General features: G+C 42.1%; 1 protein-coding gene across 4 annotated transcripts in view; it reads right to left on the bottom strand.

Annotated features, from left to right (window-relative positions):
* mib1 (MIB E3 ubiquitin protein ligase 1) overlaps positions 1 to 17233 on the bottom strand; it is a 50524-nt gene that overhangs the window by 30736 nt on the left and 2555 nt on the right. For all 4 annotated transcript variants that reach the window (XM_062404212.1, XM_062404213.1, XM_062404214.1 and 1 more), the window contains exons 3-12: positions 15030 to 15159; positions 11637 to 11741; positions 10548 to 10614; positions 9851 to 10055; positions 9398 to 9581; positions 7980 to 8124; positions 7707 to 7840; positions 6681 to 6788; positions 6327 to 6524; positions 5950 to 6101 (exon numbers count right to left, since the gene is read on the bottom strand). In XM_062404212.1, coding sequence (XP_062260196.1) covers positions 5950 to 6101; positions 6327 to 6524; positions 6681 to 6788; positions 7707 to 7840; positions 7980 to 8124; positions 9398 to 9581; positions 9851 to 10055; positions 10548 to 10614; positions 11637 to 11741; positions 15030 to 15159 — 1428 coding nt within the window. The remainder of the gene's footprint in view (positions 1 to 5949; positions 6102 to 6326; positions 6525 to 6680; positions 6789 to 7706; positions 7841 to 7979; positions 8125 to 9397; positions 9582 to 9850; positions 10056 to 10547; positions 10615 to 11636; positions 11742 to 15029; positions 15160 to 17233) is intronic.

The raw sequence follows: 17233 nt of genomic DNA, 5'->3' as shown, positions 1-17233 counted from the left end.
CATTTCAACGAGTGGGAGCCACAACTTCGATTTTTAACGAGATGTTCAAATGCAACACGGCTCTGGCTCTTTTGGGATGAAACCTAACGGCAGACCAAACCTTTCGAGTTCACTTGACTTCAGCAGTTTCCATGTTGGTCTGTGAACACTGAGATTCCAAAATGCTTTGCTAAAGCTGGTAAAATGGAACCAAATCACCTCTTGAATGGATTTGGTCCCCTTCAACCAGCTGTAGCTATGCATTGATGACTACAAGGAGCTTCGACACAATCACTCCAGCAGCAGTGAAGCCACTTCTTGATGAGGACTGGCTTATTATGGCCTATTCCTCTACCTACGACATCTCTGGTGTTCGGTCAGAGGTTGTCATGTTCAACGTTAAACCTGTCTACCTTGTTTTGACTAATAAAGAAAAGCAATTCCAGCTTTAAAAACTTTGCCCTGGTCCTGTTTCCTGACTCCTGAGTGTTGCCTCTCTGAATGTAGAGGGATTGATATTCTGACCACACTATCAATGGCTGTTTCAAAAATAGCAGGGGGTAGACTGTATGCGCTATTTCAGAAGCAGAGCGCTCACATGTCTGTGTGAGAATGTGCGGCTGTCTTGCTGAGACACCTCCTAAGCTCATGTCACTAGATGCTAACAGTCAATTACACTGTGGGTGGGAATAGGCACAAGGGAAAAAAATAAAACATAAAGGACATGGTGGATGTAGCTCAGCAGGGATATGATGGGACAGTAGAAAAGGAAATATGACGATAAGGGTGATGGAAACAACGAAGGGGGCAGGATATAGTTGTTAGAGTACACACAGAGGCACACACTCTTTGGTCTCGTTCCCCTGAAGCCTCCTGCAATGATGTTGGACGAGGCTGAGCGAGATGAGAGCCAGACGCTCTGGAGGACCGGAGCCGAATGCACAAATCACAGGAGCAGACATTCACAAACATTTACAGCCACACACATTCACTCGTTGTTACTGCGGAACAAGCAGCCAGGGAAAATACTTCCTCCCTACCAATCCCTCCTTCTCCATTCTCTCTTTTTATACCTTCCTAATTTGGTGCTTAATGCTACGTCAAACTGAAGTGTTCTCAATCCCTGACAATATGCAACACAGGAACAGAAACGCTCCTGAATCATTTGCTCCAAAACTGATCTAAAAGCTGGAAGCTAATCTAATTTGTCTAATTACTCAGAGATTGACGATCAAATTGATTGTAAATAGCTTTGTTATTCTCAATTTCGACAGGTTTTAAAGTGTTTTCATTGGACCAATAACTATGAAATATATTTGGGTAACATAAGAAGCACTAGCTCAGTCAATCACAGAAGCCTAACTCGATTAGTCTAGTCTTAAATGAGCAAGAGAGGGGGTGAAAATTTAATCAATGGGAGCCCAGACGAACATGCAAACCTTTGATCAATTTTGTAAATTTATCTCCATGGACCTATAACACTTTTTTCTGTCTAATAGTAATCTCCGCTGACAATACCACTACTGTTATGGTGCAGCCTATTAGTTCTGACTACTGGGAATACTTGTTCTGCGTTTCGGAGCACAAGGCGATTGCTTGCAGAGCCCACCGTCTCCTCAGGTGTGGCGATTATCCTTTGGGGGTTTCTCTATATTTTGCCATATTAAAAGAAAGCAATAAGAGAGAGGCAGGAGGGCAAATAATACAGGGAGGTGATACATGAAAAGGGTGCAGACCGCCGCTGCAGGGCTTGTTTGGAGATCGTTTGTGAGTCATGGGCTATTAATCGTATTGTTTACAGTACTGTAGCAGCTACTGGCTTCCAGCAGCCTGAGGGAAAGACACAAGAGACGAGCCAGGCTCTCCTTGCAGGCAGAGGTTGCAGTAAGCACACACAAGGAGATCGCACAATGTGGATGTCCGAGGAAATCCTTTTACCGGACGCGTTACTGCTGGTTATACTGGCACTTTCAATTTACTAGCAATAGTAAAATTTAACAGCAAGGTCTAATTTATAAGGGGAATGCCTTTTACACTCTGTAGTGGACGAGTGTGTGAGTAATGAACAAGGTGAGACAGTAAAACTCCCCGGTTCCTGCCGCACCCCTGTTGGTAGAGTTGATTTGTCTCAGGACTCCAAGTTGAAAGATTCATCGGTCACCCACAGGGTTCTTCCTGTGCATCTTCCTCAATCTTCTCTCCACTGCACATATCACACATATCACACATATCACACATCACACACACACACAAACAACAGGGACTCTGACAAATTTGAACCCAAACGCTAGCATTTGACGTTTGATAACTTGCATCACTTACAAAGAGAGAGCGTAAAACAACACAAAGTGGGGGCAATTTTTTCTTGTTGTATTGTCAGAGTGTTGATGAGAAACTATAGATTACACTTGTTTAACTGCCAGAGCATCCTGCGCTGGTGCTCAATCTAAACAAGCCGAGACAGAGCAGAGCCAGTTATTTTAAATTACTATCAGGAAACAATAGTAACATTCATCACTAACAAAAAGGCTTCATGTTATATTCGTTTGTCTGAAGGGCTTCTGATAAGATTCCAATTCCACACACTTCTTCATGACAATCAAACTTTTTTTTTAGAAGAAGAAGAAGTTGGAATTCCTCTAAAGCACTCGATCGAAACAACGGCCTCTCCACTGCCAAATACACCAGGCAAGCTCCTTTCACTTCAACCTAGGGAGAGATTTCGAGGGCTTTAGGACTTGTGGACTGTCTCCCTGCTATTGCAGGAGCTCGAGCGTGAAATAAAAGTAAATGGGCAGACTGGTGAAGGCGACATATATCTTCGTTTCTGTGAAGGCAAGGAAACAGAGCGCGGACCAGTGAGAGCAACACACACACTACATGACAGAGGCCCTGATAAAATACTGTACTCCAGGTAGAGAGGGGCACAGAAAGCCAGTGCCGGAGCTAAATCATTATGCTGTGGTTTCGTCGGTTCTGCTCTCAGTACTGGAGAAATTAAGAAGATAAAAGTCCTCTTTGCTGTAGCAATAAAGAAAGAAAAATAAAATAAGATTTCCCGCTGCAACACACACACACTGGCAGTGAGAACTTAACATTCAAAAGTGTGGTCACATTTAATTAGAGTCGAAGATTATCACTGCATCAAGTCCTACAAGTCTTTGGCATGTGAGGGCGGAAACGGGAGCAATATGTTGAATCTGTCTCGCCAAAAGTCTGTCGCATGCAGGTGGAGATATTAACAGTTCCTCGACTTCCTATAGCTCCCAGTTCATCTGTTGTCGCCTCAGGTATGTCACACATACCGACAGCCTGGAGCCAACACATTTGAGTTAACTTAATTATACAAACATGGCTGATGACAAAAAAGTAACCATTAGCCAGCTGATTGTTATGGGTGTGTTCATAAATTCGATCTGAAACGGTCAGAGCATCGTCTGTCATTCCCAGATTCATATCTCTCAGGGCAGGAGATGATTTAGTGATTCACGGGCTGCAGGCAAATCGCAGCAAATTATAAATATATTTATGTATAAATAAACACACACACGCATACATACAGCTCAAGCTCTTTTTGCCTCCGAAACATTGAGGCGTACAGCACAGTTACTATCTTCTCTTTTATTTTCTCAATCCTGGTCTTTAAATTACACACAGATTGAATTTTAATATGAATAATTACAATTGATGATATTTACAATAACAGCTTTGTTTAAACTCAGCCAGTTTGTGACCTACACGCCATAGATTTACTATTGTTCATTAAAGTTTAAAAGCTGTGTAATAAAAGACAACACAGCATCTTTATAATATTGTTTTCCTATCAGACGACAGAGTCAGGCTGGGACTGCTGACCATATGGTTGTGTGTAAGTGTGTGTGTGTGAGATGTGATTTAGATTTATTTAAATAATTGAATGCGTATAATTTGCAAAGTATTCAACGTGTCGATTGAAATCAGGTAGATGTACATCTATACAATTAGGTTTAATTATAGGGATTCCAGGGATCATCAACTCTTGAAATCGCTGCCAAAGGGCTTCGGACAAACGAATTATTAAACAAATGTATTTATTTTAAATTCTGGGTATTTTCTGCCATCGGGTGTTTTCCTTTTCCGATCCTCGTTTTGTAACATGCTAGATTTCTTAACACGTTTTTTTTTTTTAAGTCCTAAATAAATACTATTATTAATACCATCGAAATGACAATAAACCAATGACCCATGATCTGTATGTTGCTTGAATTTACTATATTTGCATGCACATTATACTGTAAATTAATTACTTGACAGCTTGTTTTAGCCTAAATAAACAATATTATGTGTGTCTTTGAGTTGCTCTTTGTGTCAAAGTGAAAAGCATTTGCCCAGTGACAAAAACAAGGCCTGCTCTGCTCTGCAGTGGAGCCAAAGGTGGAGGGTTGGGTCTGGCCCGGCTTGTGGTAGGTGGCAGGTGTTTCAGAGCCCTCCGACCTCAATTTCATTTGTCCACATGCCAAAGGAATGAAGCCAGTGAAGGGGAATGACATTAAGCCTGTGATTCCCACACTCATGTGCAAATATACACATACACGCCCCAAATCGCTCAGGAAGGAAAGCAGCTGTTAACTTTTCTCAAAACATCGCCCGAGATCATAAGTCTGTCCCTCTGACATCTATTTCCATCACCTTAGGAGACGGTACACGATCAACCTGATACAGACAGCCGTCTCCCTGAGCCATCCTTAATATGCACGAGGTTGAGAGACGAGAATAAAACAGCCAAAGAGCAGGGGAGCATGCTCCTGTAGCCAGAAATAGCAATGACCAAGGACAAGGCGTGCTGCTCCTGCCGAAGCATGGGCCTGCCGCTCCAGGCCAGCCTCTGCTCGCAGCACACAGCGATGGACAAGCATAACAGTAAAAGGAAACATCAAATGAACTTCAAGGACTATTAGCCACACCAATAAAAAAAAAAAGCCAACATAAGACAGATGCTGTCAGGGCCTCAAAGGTAGTCTAATGTCAGTTTGGGACCAAACCATCTGCTGGGGACGGGAAGCCTATAGGCCTGTTTCAGACTTCGATCAATGTCAAACTACCTTGAGATGTGAGAAAAAGAGCTTACAGATGAAGAAAATGTGCTCGGTGAGGTAGTGGATTTAATCTTATTTCAGTTTTAACTACTTCTCAGTTTGAGTGGAATCTGTGGAAGAACTATCCACACCAGGTGGAGAGCTCATTTTATCCTGTGTCAGTTATTCTAAAAGGTTCTATTTTTGTGTGTGTGGATGAATGAAGCTAGTCTGTTTCTCTAGTTTAGACCTGTAGGTGGTGAGTCGACCTCTTTCATCCAACAGAGGATGATTAAGTAATGGATTATTAGTAGCAGATTAGTGCTTCTGCCGCGGCCTCTGTCCTGTAGCTGCTAAGAAGCAGACTACAAACCTGAGGGGTTCTAGTTTGACAAATTATTTTTAAGTTATATAAGGCTCAATTATATTCATGCTCTGACGGTCCCTTAATGTTGTGTCAATTGTGCTGCAGTGACTTTTCAAAATATTAAATATACTTAAGCTTAAATAAGGCAACCAAGACGAGTATTGAACATAGTTGGAAAATTTCTGAATATGTCTAATGCCCATTCACTATTATCTAGGTGTCTATAATTACTTTTGATTCAGGGCGGTTAGATTTTCATTGCGGCTCAAATTTTCAAATTTTCATACTTTTGTTGCTATTACTGAGTTTTGATGCTTAATCATTTGAGTCAGACTGCATCAATAAAACATTAATTGTTTTTGTTATTCAGCAGGAGTGTATCTAATGTAAAAATCCTTACTGAGAGCAAGTGGCAGACATTTGAGGACACAGCTTCCACAGATTCCACTCAAACATGCTCCGGTCTCATGCAGATGCTGCATAAGTGTGAGAGCTAGTGGGGGCCATAGGTGGAGACGAGTGAGTGGGAAAGTAAGCGAAGTCTCATACCTGGGGTTTCCTCGCAGGGCAGCATGATGCAAGGCATTGAACCCGTTATTGTTGGTGATGGTAACGTCCGCACCGGCCTCCAGCAGCACTGACAGCATGTCGTCTCTCTTCTTGCTTATGGCATCATGCAGGGGTGTGTCACCCTCCGAATCCTGAATGGGGAAACCTTGTGTCATTTAAAACTTTTTAACTGGACTGTGAACTCTTGTCTAAAATGGCCTCAGTAGCAGACAGTAGACCATAACGTGAACAACACTTAATGTGGTCTGAAGAGTCTGACCTCTGACAGTGCTGTTGTATGGGCTCGTCTCTGTTCTACGTGAAATATCACTTCATGTCTCAAAACTATTCTCCAGGGCTAAACAAGACACAGTTACCTGGAGGCTTGGGTGGCAGCCAAAGTCCAGCAGGGTTTTGACCACTTGCAGGTGGCCCTTATTGACAGCGATGTGTAACGGGGTCTGCCTTCGCTTGTTCCTGGCGTTCAAATCGGCACCGCCCCTCTGCAGCACCTCAATGACGGAGCCCTCATCGCCAAAGGATGCGTGGTGCACCGCCCGGTCTCCATCTTTGTCCTGAGTACAGCACACACCCGCATAATGACTAAGTGTTGTGTCTGCTACTGGATTTCCCCCCCTTTTGCCATATTGTGTGACATCCACGATAATTCGAGATGCATTTGTGATTAGGAAGAGCAGGGAGGCAAGCATTATTTTCTACACTATACCAACCTCGGCCTCTAGGTCCACGTTGTGTTTGAGCAGCAACTTCAGGACGTCCACGTGACCGTTCTGACTGGCCGCCTGCATCGCAGTGTGTCCGGCACACTGACCGTTCACCTGCGAAACAGATCAAGAGTGTAATGAGGATACAGGCGTACGACAATGTCATGTTTTATGTTTAGATCTGCACAAACTGAATGTGCAGATCACCTGAGGGGCTGAGAGATGATGGTGAGGGTGTGAGTAAGCTTTTGGATGTGTGGATGTGCGGCTGTGTGTGCATGTTTCATCACCAACTGCAGCACTGCAAAAACTCAGGGCATAAATATTAATGTGGACTCCTTTGGGAGTCTCGAGACATCTCTTGTCCTGGCAGGCGGATCACTTGGCCAGGCTCAGTGTGCTCAGCTTTAAGCAAATAATTCCACTGAAAGGCAGTAGGGCATCTGGCCAGCATTTACCACACATACACACGCACGCACACACACACCCTCTCTCCTGCTCTTTGAGTGAAGACAGTATTGCAGACTCATAACCTGAAAGGGTGTTTTCCGTGGCCTATGGCATGTGTCAGAACACAGCATCCAACCATATGGGGTTTGAGGATCTCCACTTCATTCTGAAAGTGAATTGGTTCTGTGCTGCAGTGCACACCAATGGTCCTCGGTGCCTCCTCTGGGCCCAGCCTTAATGCTTTTCAGATTGAGAGAGCTGCAGGAGTGGGAGGATCTCAGAGCCATTTCCTAAGAGACTCTCAGCCTCCTCAATATACTGAGAGCGGAGCAGAGTTAGCTGTGCTCCTAGGGTTGAGTACTGAACTTTGATACTTTCATGGCACAGATTAAACTGCTTCAATACTATCCCTGGTCGTGTCAAGATACAAAAAAATACTGCTAATTGGTGAACAACACCCAGCTTCAATTATCAATATACTCAGATATTCTGTTAATTGGCCAAGTCATGTGGTGTTCGTCAGAATCGTCTAGAAATCTAGCAGCAGCTCCTGCAAGAATGAGAAAATGTTTGGTCACTTACATCCACATCCGGTCTCTTCAGAATGTCCTCCACCTTCGCCAGGTCTCCATTGGCTGCCGCCTTGACAAGCTCCTCATTGATGTCTCCGGACTCCTGTGTCTCAAATAGTTTCTTCAGCAGCTGAGACAGACGCTCTGAAAAAAAAATAAGATAAAAAAAAAAAAAAGAAAGACGAAACATCAGTGTCTGAGTGCAGGAGTCAGACCAAAAAGGAAGCAGTGTGGGAAAAGAACTAAGATAACCCTCTTGTCAGTCTTCCATTCTCTTACATACCTCCAGAGGCGTTGCTGACAGCAGAGCCAGAGGGGGCGATCTTAGTGACAGCAGCAGGATTGTACGTCCACGAAGTTCCACATACTTCGACCTTCAGGTCACTGTCAGAGTAGATTTGCTGGACGCGCCCCACCTTGCCTAAGGTCTGTTGATAAATGTTGCCATTGACAGCATTAGTATACTGAGTGTTGTTGTCTTTGAGTAATGTTTTTTTTGTAATGTGTGTGAGTCTTTAAGTGGCAAAGGAAAAATGGAAAGATTGTGAGAAGGAGCAAAAAAGCACAGAAGGAAAGAAAGAATTGGAAGAAGTGGAAAAAGCCATCTGTCATAGATGGAGAAGAAACAAAGCTTGTTGCTAAAATAAAAACTGGCAGAAAAAACAAACTATTATAAATTAAAGCTGCATTTCATTATTCAGAGAGTCACTTGCTCAAGAAGAAACAAGATGGATTCAAAAGAGAGAGAACCTACTTGCTGGACTATCCCTCATCTATACAGGCAATACAGAGAGGACAGAGCAAAATGGTTTCCAATTTTGAATCATATCATCTTGATCCTGGCTATATGAGAAAGAGGCACTTTTATCTGTCGAGCCGGGTCTCGGGCTATCCTGGAGGATGCCATCAATAACGGGGACTGCTGCAGTGGAAGCAACAGCGGGCGGCAAACAGCCATGGTTAGTGATCAAAGCCACAGCCCATCTCTGGGTTTTAAGGCTCATTAGCTGGTGAGGGGGGGGGGGGGCAAGTTTAGTAGGGACAAGTGGCATATTGGAGTAGACTGGCATTACATAACCTTAGGCACACTGGGCAGCAGTGAACAAACATCATAAACAAAGAACGACGTCTTGTTGCGAGAGAATAAGAAGATAAATAAAAGCGACAGCAAAACAGCTATAGACAGATTTGAGGGTTGAAGCTGTGGCTGTGCATGTTAATAATACTGCGACTTTTCTGGAGAAGAGAAGAGGGACTAGTCACTGTAGTGTGAGAGGAACGGCAGAGAATTACACAATCACAGAGTCATTGAGCAGAATTACTAGATTGCATATAAATTATGCCCATGTGATGAGGACAAAATTATGTTTTTATTAAATATGCTAATTACAGCTCTTATTTTCTCAGAGGTCCATTGTTCAGATTAAAATAAAAACACTGCATAGAATGTAGTTTAGAGTTGATATTAGGTTACTCACAAAACGTTACGGTCTCGTGAATTTCTAGTAGACACATTTCTAAGAGCATCCTACTCTTGGAAATCAATAATAAAACCAACATGTTGTTGAAGGAGACTTAATGAGCATTATGTATGCAGATTTCTTTGTTAAAATTAAATTTTAATTGGCGTTTAAATAAATAAGACCCGTTGTGGTTACAGGTCAGTGCACAAATCAGTGAGAACACATTTCAGAGTCTTACAGGCAGCATCGCTTCAGCCCACTCTCCGTGGCCTCTCTGCAGCAGCTTGATGCGGTCGATGTCGTAGCAAATCTGGACCAGGTCTCCCACAAGGAACTGGGAAGTGCCTCCCTCTGCCCCGGCTGCAGCGTCTCCACTGCGCACTACATTGGCCTTTGTCAGCACAGCTGGATTGAACGTCCATCTGAGAATAGAGAAATGTATGCATTAAAGTAGTATGACTCAATGAATATAGACTGGGGGTGTAAGACTTCCCTTTGTTACAGGAAAAAGCAGCAACCACATCTTAGCTAGCAACCAATGTGGTAAACCACAAAGTTTTACCAATGATTTGGATTGCGCAATATCCAGACGCCTTTTCTTTGGAAAATTCCCATCGATACTACGTTGCAGGGGCACATCACTAATTCCAGGGACCTATTAACCCTGAGTTCAGTCCATCTCAGGACTCACCTGTTTCCACTGGGGTACTGCACCACAATGTCGTGATCCTCATCGATGCCGCACACTGTGCCAGTGGTAGTGAGGGTCTCGAACATGCCGTCGGTCCACCCACCGTGGCCGTGTTGGAGGGACTGGACAATCTCCAGGTCTAAGTCAATGTTGACCAGATCTCCAATCTGCAGACCGCCAGGGTTTCTGTTGCCGTTCTGCTCACCTGGGAGATAAAGGTAAAATTAATAAGTCTATGAGAAATAAAACTGATTTAGTGTAAGTGTGTTTTGACAAATTAAGATTTAGAGTTTGCAAATTAAGGTATAGCAAGGTACAGACAAATAAAAACAATACTTTAACACTTTTTAATACAGTAAGAAATTAGTAACACGTAACACAGAGGCATTGCTACCTGAACTACCCATCAAAAGTGCTGCAATCTATGAGAAATGACACTATAAGATCTAATAAGAGACTTCCACTGCAGTGCTAAATCTAGAGAGAGACAATTCATTCCTGGGATTCTTGGAATACTGTAACTGCAACATGCCCTGAGCCTGTAACTGGATTTGGAAGGCCAGGCAACTGGGTAGTGCTGCCATCTAGTGGCCACACAAAACAGACTACAAGTGAAACTCCCCCCAATGTCCTTGAATCCACTGCACCAGAATGGTAGGTGAGAGAATTGGTGCAACAATGACGGTGGCTTACTTACCCAAAACAGGACAGTGGTCTCTGTAAAACGAGCCTCCTTTGGCATCCTGGACACATTTCAGATCCGACTGAGAGAGAAATGAGGGAAAGGGGTTAGACAATTATCCAGGGGGATTCCAATAGAAGAAGGGGCACCATCATGAATAATGAAACGGAGAATTTACACACTTCAGGCTCCGGCGACAGTGTTGCTGTCTGGAATACCGACGGCGCCCGTGCCCCGGGGGTAAGTAAGGACAATGAAATGCTACACTACTAGAGAGACAGCGTCATATTGCTTGTGATGACTCAGATATGCGGCCACCGTGGCAGATTTAGAGGGCAAAGACGAACGTGTGGCAGCGGAAACATCTCCCTGAACTGATGGAAAACTTAAATCCTGAGTGCAAGTCCCAACAGGTTTAATAACTCAGGTCTATACAACTGCACCCAGTCCGTAGGACATGTTTTAATCTTAGGATGCTTTAATAAAAAAGCTGACACGACAAAAAGAAAGGTTTTGACCTCTTAAGCTGTATTTGGAAAATACAGTAAAGCAAGCTGGATTCCCTCACAATTTGTTTTAAGGATTTGTTCAAGGTCTTAATAAGAAACAAAGCCAAGTTAAGACAGCCGAGATGGGGGGTCTAACCCATGATTTACTTGATCCAGAGGCAGATGCCACATACCTTTCTTTCAACCTATTAGAATAACAACGACCAAATCTGTTATGCAACCGAGAAACCCGATTGGCCTCTTTCATAAAAAGACAAGGGCAGTCTCCGCCAATGAGAAGGAATGCTTTTCATTTGAGACGCGTGTGTATCTGCGTCCGCACCCTCCTCTAAAGTTGACCTCCATGTTCACTTCCCCCCCCTAAAAAGCAGGAAGAACAGATTGCCTTTATCATGCAGATACCTTCCTCTTCCAGCTGCCTGTACAATGGCGCCTTACTCATGCTGGCTGCGTGGCCCTCACAAAGGCCTGGCAGCGAAAGAAAGAGCCTCAGCCCTCGGGCCAAACACAAAAGCCTCCTGACAGCTGATCTTTTGTGAGAACCAGTGTGTGTGTGAGTGGCTGTGTGCGAGGGTCAGACGGGAAGTTTGCTCACCATTCCCTCAAAGCCAACGCGGTACAGGTTCTTGGCCCCGTTGTCCCACAGGACGTAGGCAGCGCTGTGGGGGCTGGCTGCACTCCAGTCCTGGATCTCTGTCACCTGTTGAGGAGGAGACATGAGATGAGAAACACAACAAGAGGCATCGGGAAATCACACATCATGTCACGTTTCCTGAAAATAATCCACGTGGATTCTTGGTTTTATCTCCGGAATTTAAACATATTTTCAATTTGGTTAAATCTAACTCGCTGACAAGGAACTAAAGAACATTTTTAAGTTTATTGAAATGCAACATATCAACAGGCACCTCTTCACTATCTGATCAAGTTTCACTGGAAAAAAAAGTGTGGATGAACAGCACTGATCAGTCACTATATTCTCAACATTATATGCAGAGAAAAGAGGACACAGCAAAGTGCTTAGAGATTTACATCCCATTTACATGACATGAAACTCAAGGCCTTGGTCAAATAAAATATTGAACAGAGCAGGTTGTTTTCTCAGCAGGTGACTTTCATCTTCCAACCTAATAATAAAGTCAAATATGATTCCTCATTGATCCCTGCTGGAAACTATCTTTTATCTCTCAGTGGCTGCCTTCAAACAGAAGCTTGAGCTCCGGAACAGCAAGGACAAGGAGGCGTCTGCTGACACAAAGAGTTGAACTTGGGTTCCTCTAGCTGATGCATCCACTCTGCTTCGGCCTTGTAAAGGTCACCAGTTGCACCCGGAGTTCTGAGTATTTGCTGTTTGTGTTACTTTTTTCCAACATGGTGATGGATGGCAAGTTCACGTATGTTGCATCATCACTGAAAGATTCCATGGTAACTGTCAATTAATATCAGCAGTGATTTACCAAGGGTTTAATTTTCACAGCATTGCATTTTTACAGTCAGTAATAAAACAAAATATGTTTTGCTTTTATTCTTGAATTTTGAAAAGTTGTGCAAAACACAGGAATGTTTTAATTAAACATATGAAATCACTTCTGTGTAGTAACACTACTGTGTTTACTTGCAAAGGAAAACAAGAAACAAGACAAAAGCCAGCCGGGTTCAAGCCAGACCACAGGCAGATCCTGTGAAAAGCATTTCTTATCATTGCAAGAGACACATTACAAGTGTATTCTACCAGCTGTCTCTCTGACACCTTATTTAATGGGAAATAGATGCAGTTGTTTTTAAATTATTAATAAAAACAAATCAGGCGACACAAAATTGGTCAGTAATCATCTTGGATATTATTTTCTATCAATTCCAATTGTGTTTGTAGTTACACTGTTTACTTAGGTAAATCTACAAATCCTCCTCTATTAACAGACATGCTAATTTGGTGGCTATTACCGACATATATTTAGAACAAACTTATGGTCAATCACTGTATTTAAGCACTTTAGAAAACACTGGTATCATCCAAAGTTTTAATAAAAATTGTAATTAGCAGTCCTCCCCCAAACAAACACAATTTTTTTTATATTTGGATGAATTACAAGCTACGCATGACTCTAAAGGAGAGGGAAGGCAAAAGTAAAGGGGAAAAGTTGCTCTCATAACGTATTCTCCTTTGCCTTTTTATGGTGGGATTGAGCAGTAAAGTAAGAATAAAACAACAATTCTCTGCTCTATTACCCCTCCCCAACTTGTGTGTGTGCATTAAATTGGTCACACACACCCTTAAGCAGCCGAAAAATGCAACTGGTCCAGTATCTTTACACAGGATTTTCTGGATTTAGTAGCTGTGCATGACTTCTGTGGTGAGGAGCAGCTCACAGCTTTTATCTAACAACTTCTGGAAGGTACTGTTAACTGCTGAAGATTAGGAGTTATAGGCATAAATAAGAAATGAGCTATAAATGCAAGACTGTACATAATCTATTCACATTTAGAAGACAAGGTAGGGATTTTTACATTAGATAATTCTCTGTCCATCACGAGCAGCGCAACAGTGTCATAACATAGAATGAGTGTAAAGAGAAGAGCTGTAGTGGAATAAATGAATACTTTAATTAAAAGCTGTGCCTTAAGTTAATACAGAAATCAAACTGTTAAATTATTTTCTGGCTCCCGTCCAGAGGTGATTGATTAATGGGCCTTAGGAGATAATATTCATGCTAAACTAACACAACATCTGAGCTGCAGGACATGTAATAGCAGTATTCTGGAGAGCATATTGCTTACAGCATCATAAAACAGTAATGAGATATGCCATTAAATAACACGGCAAAATGAAGTCTTAAATGCCTGGAGGGACTCTTAAATGGAATATTCTGGGGTCTGGACACGAGTCAAAACAGAAGCACTTTACAGCACGGTTGCTGTATTAATCTACATAGAAGGTGCAAAACAAATGCAACCTCATCACACATCGTATTACTTGATAATGAGGTATTTAAGCCACGAACAACCTGCAGCAAGGAAAATCTGTTCATAGCCTCGGTAAAGATGAAGAAGAATCAGTGAATTAAAAGGGTTTTTCAGCGGAATGTTCTACCTGTTGTTACTATAACTCTATAATAAAAGATTTTGCAACATTCTTTTTAAATCCTGTACAATATTTTTGATGCTTCTGTGGATGAACATATCACATAGATGTTCAAGTGTTTGCTGATGTTAACCCCAATAAAAAACATTTATTTTCGATCAACTACTATTTAAAGCTTCACTTCAGTTTCAGTATAGTGATATATCAGTATCCAGTTGACAAATTGATGCAGGATAACATGCCAATTCGTATTTTGGTTTATGTATTAATTACAATGGATGACGATAACTTATTGCATCCATACTACAAGATGCATGTTTTAGTTTTTTCCACCCTAAGACTGTTTAAGGTAAGCAAACCGTGTTTCTTTTATGCCTGCAGCCCTCTGGTGGGGGTCATGCTCTGCTCTGTAACACACATGTGGTTCTAATTGCTTCTGGCCTAGTCTGCCTACCTCCAGGGATTTATTAACTACTTTAAGTGTGTAGCTTTGACATAGGGTTGAGTTTTGGTCATATCTCTTAACGGTGCCTTTTAGCTGCGCTGTACGCTCTATAACATTTAGACATCCATCTGAACACTTCAAGCTCAATTTACAGATTTATTGTAAGGATTTATTGGGGGAACAAATTTTTCTTTCTCTTTTGTAGCGTTGGTCTTAGCATCGAGCACAATGTTTGCTTTTAATATATAACAATAATAAATCACTTTGAAAGTAGCAGATTAATAAAGATAATTTTCCCTGGTTGAAATGTGTGTCCTACTATCCATTCACAAATTAAAGATCACACACAACATCTCCTTGTTACACATATTTACAGGTCACAACTGCAGATTTATCTTGTCGAACAAAACAAATGGAGTGGAATAGAGTAACAGGCTCTACCTCCTTGTCTGGTAGCCTACCTTTCCTCTCCTCCCATTGCCTCCATCCTGGTCCTCCCACTGCCAGTCCACACCTCGCACCACCCGGCCGCCAGTGAAGATCCCTCTGGCCGTGATTTTCTTCGACTTGCGACGCGACTCCAAAAGAACTCTGCTCAGATTGAAAAAGTTTATAAACAGAGATTATTAGTTTCAATTGGTCTTTGCTTTTATAGCTTATATGACAAACAGAGTCAAACAGAGCAGTCAACAGCAGGTGTTTGCAGAGGCTCTGTTTACATGGATCAATTCACTGTTTTTCAATTACTCGCAAATATAAATTGCAGAACAGATGCCAGTGCCTGCTCCACAATAATTGTTAAGTAAAACTGATTAAAAATGATCCCCTTGTAAAACTCCCTCCTTCTATTTTGTGTCCCTAACTGACCTGGCAAGTTAGCAAACTTTTTCTGAAGTTTTGGTTTGAATTCCTTTCAAATGTAACATGGCTACAGACAAAGCACGAGCATCTAAACGGCTGGATCAACCATGAGTCCCTGACAATCCCTATAACTGTCTGAGCATTGAGCAACAGATGCCTGATGACAGGAAATAAATCAAATCAGAAAAACTATTTCCGCAGGATTTCCTCTATAATGCTACAGAGAAGGAGAACCCCCATTGTAAATGGAGCAAAAAAAGAACACAAACAAAACAACATGGGGGGGTGGGGATCAGTCGTCACTAGCCTTTGGGCATAGTTTTCAATTAGAGTGAGGTCTTTGGCTCAGTGATTTTGCATCTTGCACCTTTATTTTTCCTCTGTGTGTTTCTTGATTTGGGATTTTTGTGGTAGCAAGTCCCAAGCACAAAAAAATTCCAGGGGAAACAATGGACACGTCACTAGTGACCAATCTGTTCAGTTCTTTGAAATCACATTTCACAGTGGCCGGAGCACAGAGAAGAGCTTTCTGAAAGGTCAAAGTTAATCGTGACATTCGGCTGCCTTTATAATGCCATTGTAAATGCAAGGAACACATTGTGTGTCATTAAGTTGTAGGTGCCATGTCGTAACATTACGAATAACAGTCATTTTTGTGGCAGTACAGCATTAACACCTTACTGACAATTACTTCCCTTTTCAACCATGACCCACAATCATTTAAATAACCCTGTAATCAAATGATGAATTTGGACATTGTTGAATCCTATAGGGATTCAATCCCTATACTTGAACTCCTGACCAATAAGTAATAGGAAATAAAGCATCCAGCTGAGCTCTAATCATCAAACAACAATGTGAGCCCTGGTGGGAGAAGCAGCAGCTGGACGGTGTAGGTCTAACCAGCCTTAACAGCTTGTGGCTTCAAACAACTCCCTCTTCGGCAGTTAGTGAAAGAATCTAATGTGGTGTAACAAAACAGCCCACCGTGCTGCCAGAGCAGTGCGAACTGGGGAGACCTCCAGCACCCATTGTGCATTATGTAACGTCATTCTCTAGGGAACTGAACTCGCACTTAGTTGAAAAGGCTGCCAGCTGTTGGGCCATGTGTTCATTTACTAAAATATGGTGTTTGGGTGAGACGGGTCTGAAATGGATTAAGTGTCATCCCAGGACTAAGACTGTCTGGAACAACATAATCGAATGAAAGTGGTGGAATTTAGTGGGCATGTATACACACTAGTCCAAATAATGTAGTTTTAGCATTTACAATTAAAGTCGGTAGTTGACTGCATTGCTCTACATTAGCGTCCTTAATGTCTGTTAAGAGCATCTCTGAGGGCACAGACTAAAGCTGCCATCAAGAATTTGATCTGTCAGTACATGCACATTTCCACACACCCACCCTGAATCATCAAAATGCCTTTGAATGTATTTTGAAAACTTAAACAATAAACCCATACAGTGCAATTATCATGCCCCAGTTTGAAGTTTGCCCAAACTGTTAAAGCTTCTGCACCAACCTCCAATGTCCTCACCAAAAAAACTTGAAAATGTCTAATTCAATCATTAAAAAAAGGGTTAGACTTTTGCAGAGTCTGTTTTTAGAAATGAAAACAAATTAACTGATAATGTCTACACTTTTGAAGGTGACACAGTACAACACTTAAAAAAATTATAACGGCTGAAGCGTAGTTATGGTTGTTAACAAGTAGGGACGGGCTGAGTTCACACAAGTGGTAATTTAACACATAGTTTCCAGAAGCAAATACACAGCGAAAGAGTCAACAAGGGGAATTCCACT

The sequence above is a fragment of the Platichthys flesus genome, chromosome 14, assembly GCF_949316205.1.
Source record: "Platichthys flesus chromosome 14, fPlaFle2.1, whole genome shotgun sequence".
Taxonomy (NCBI): Eukaryota; Metazoa; Chordata; class Actinopteri; order Pleuronectiformes; family Pleuronectidae; genus Platichthys; species Platichthys flesus.
Note: the sequence above shows the minus strand (reverse complement) of the source record. Positions and strands in the feature narration are given on the sequence as shown.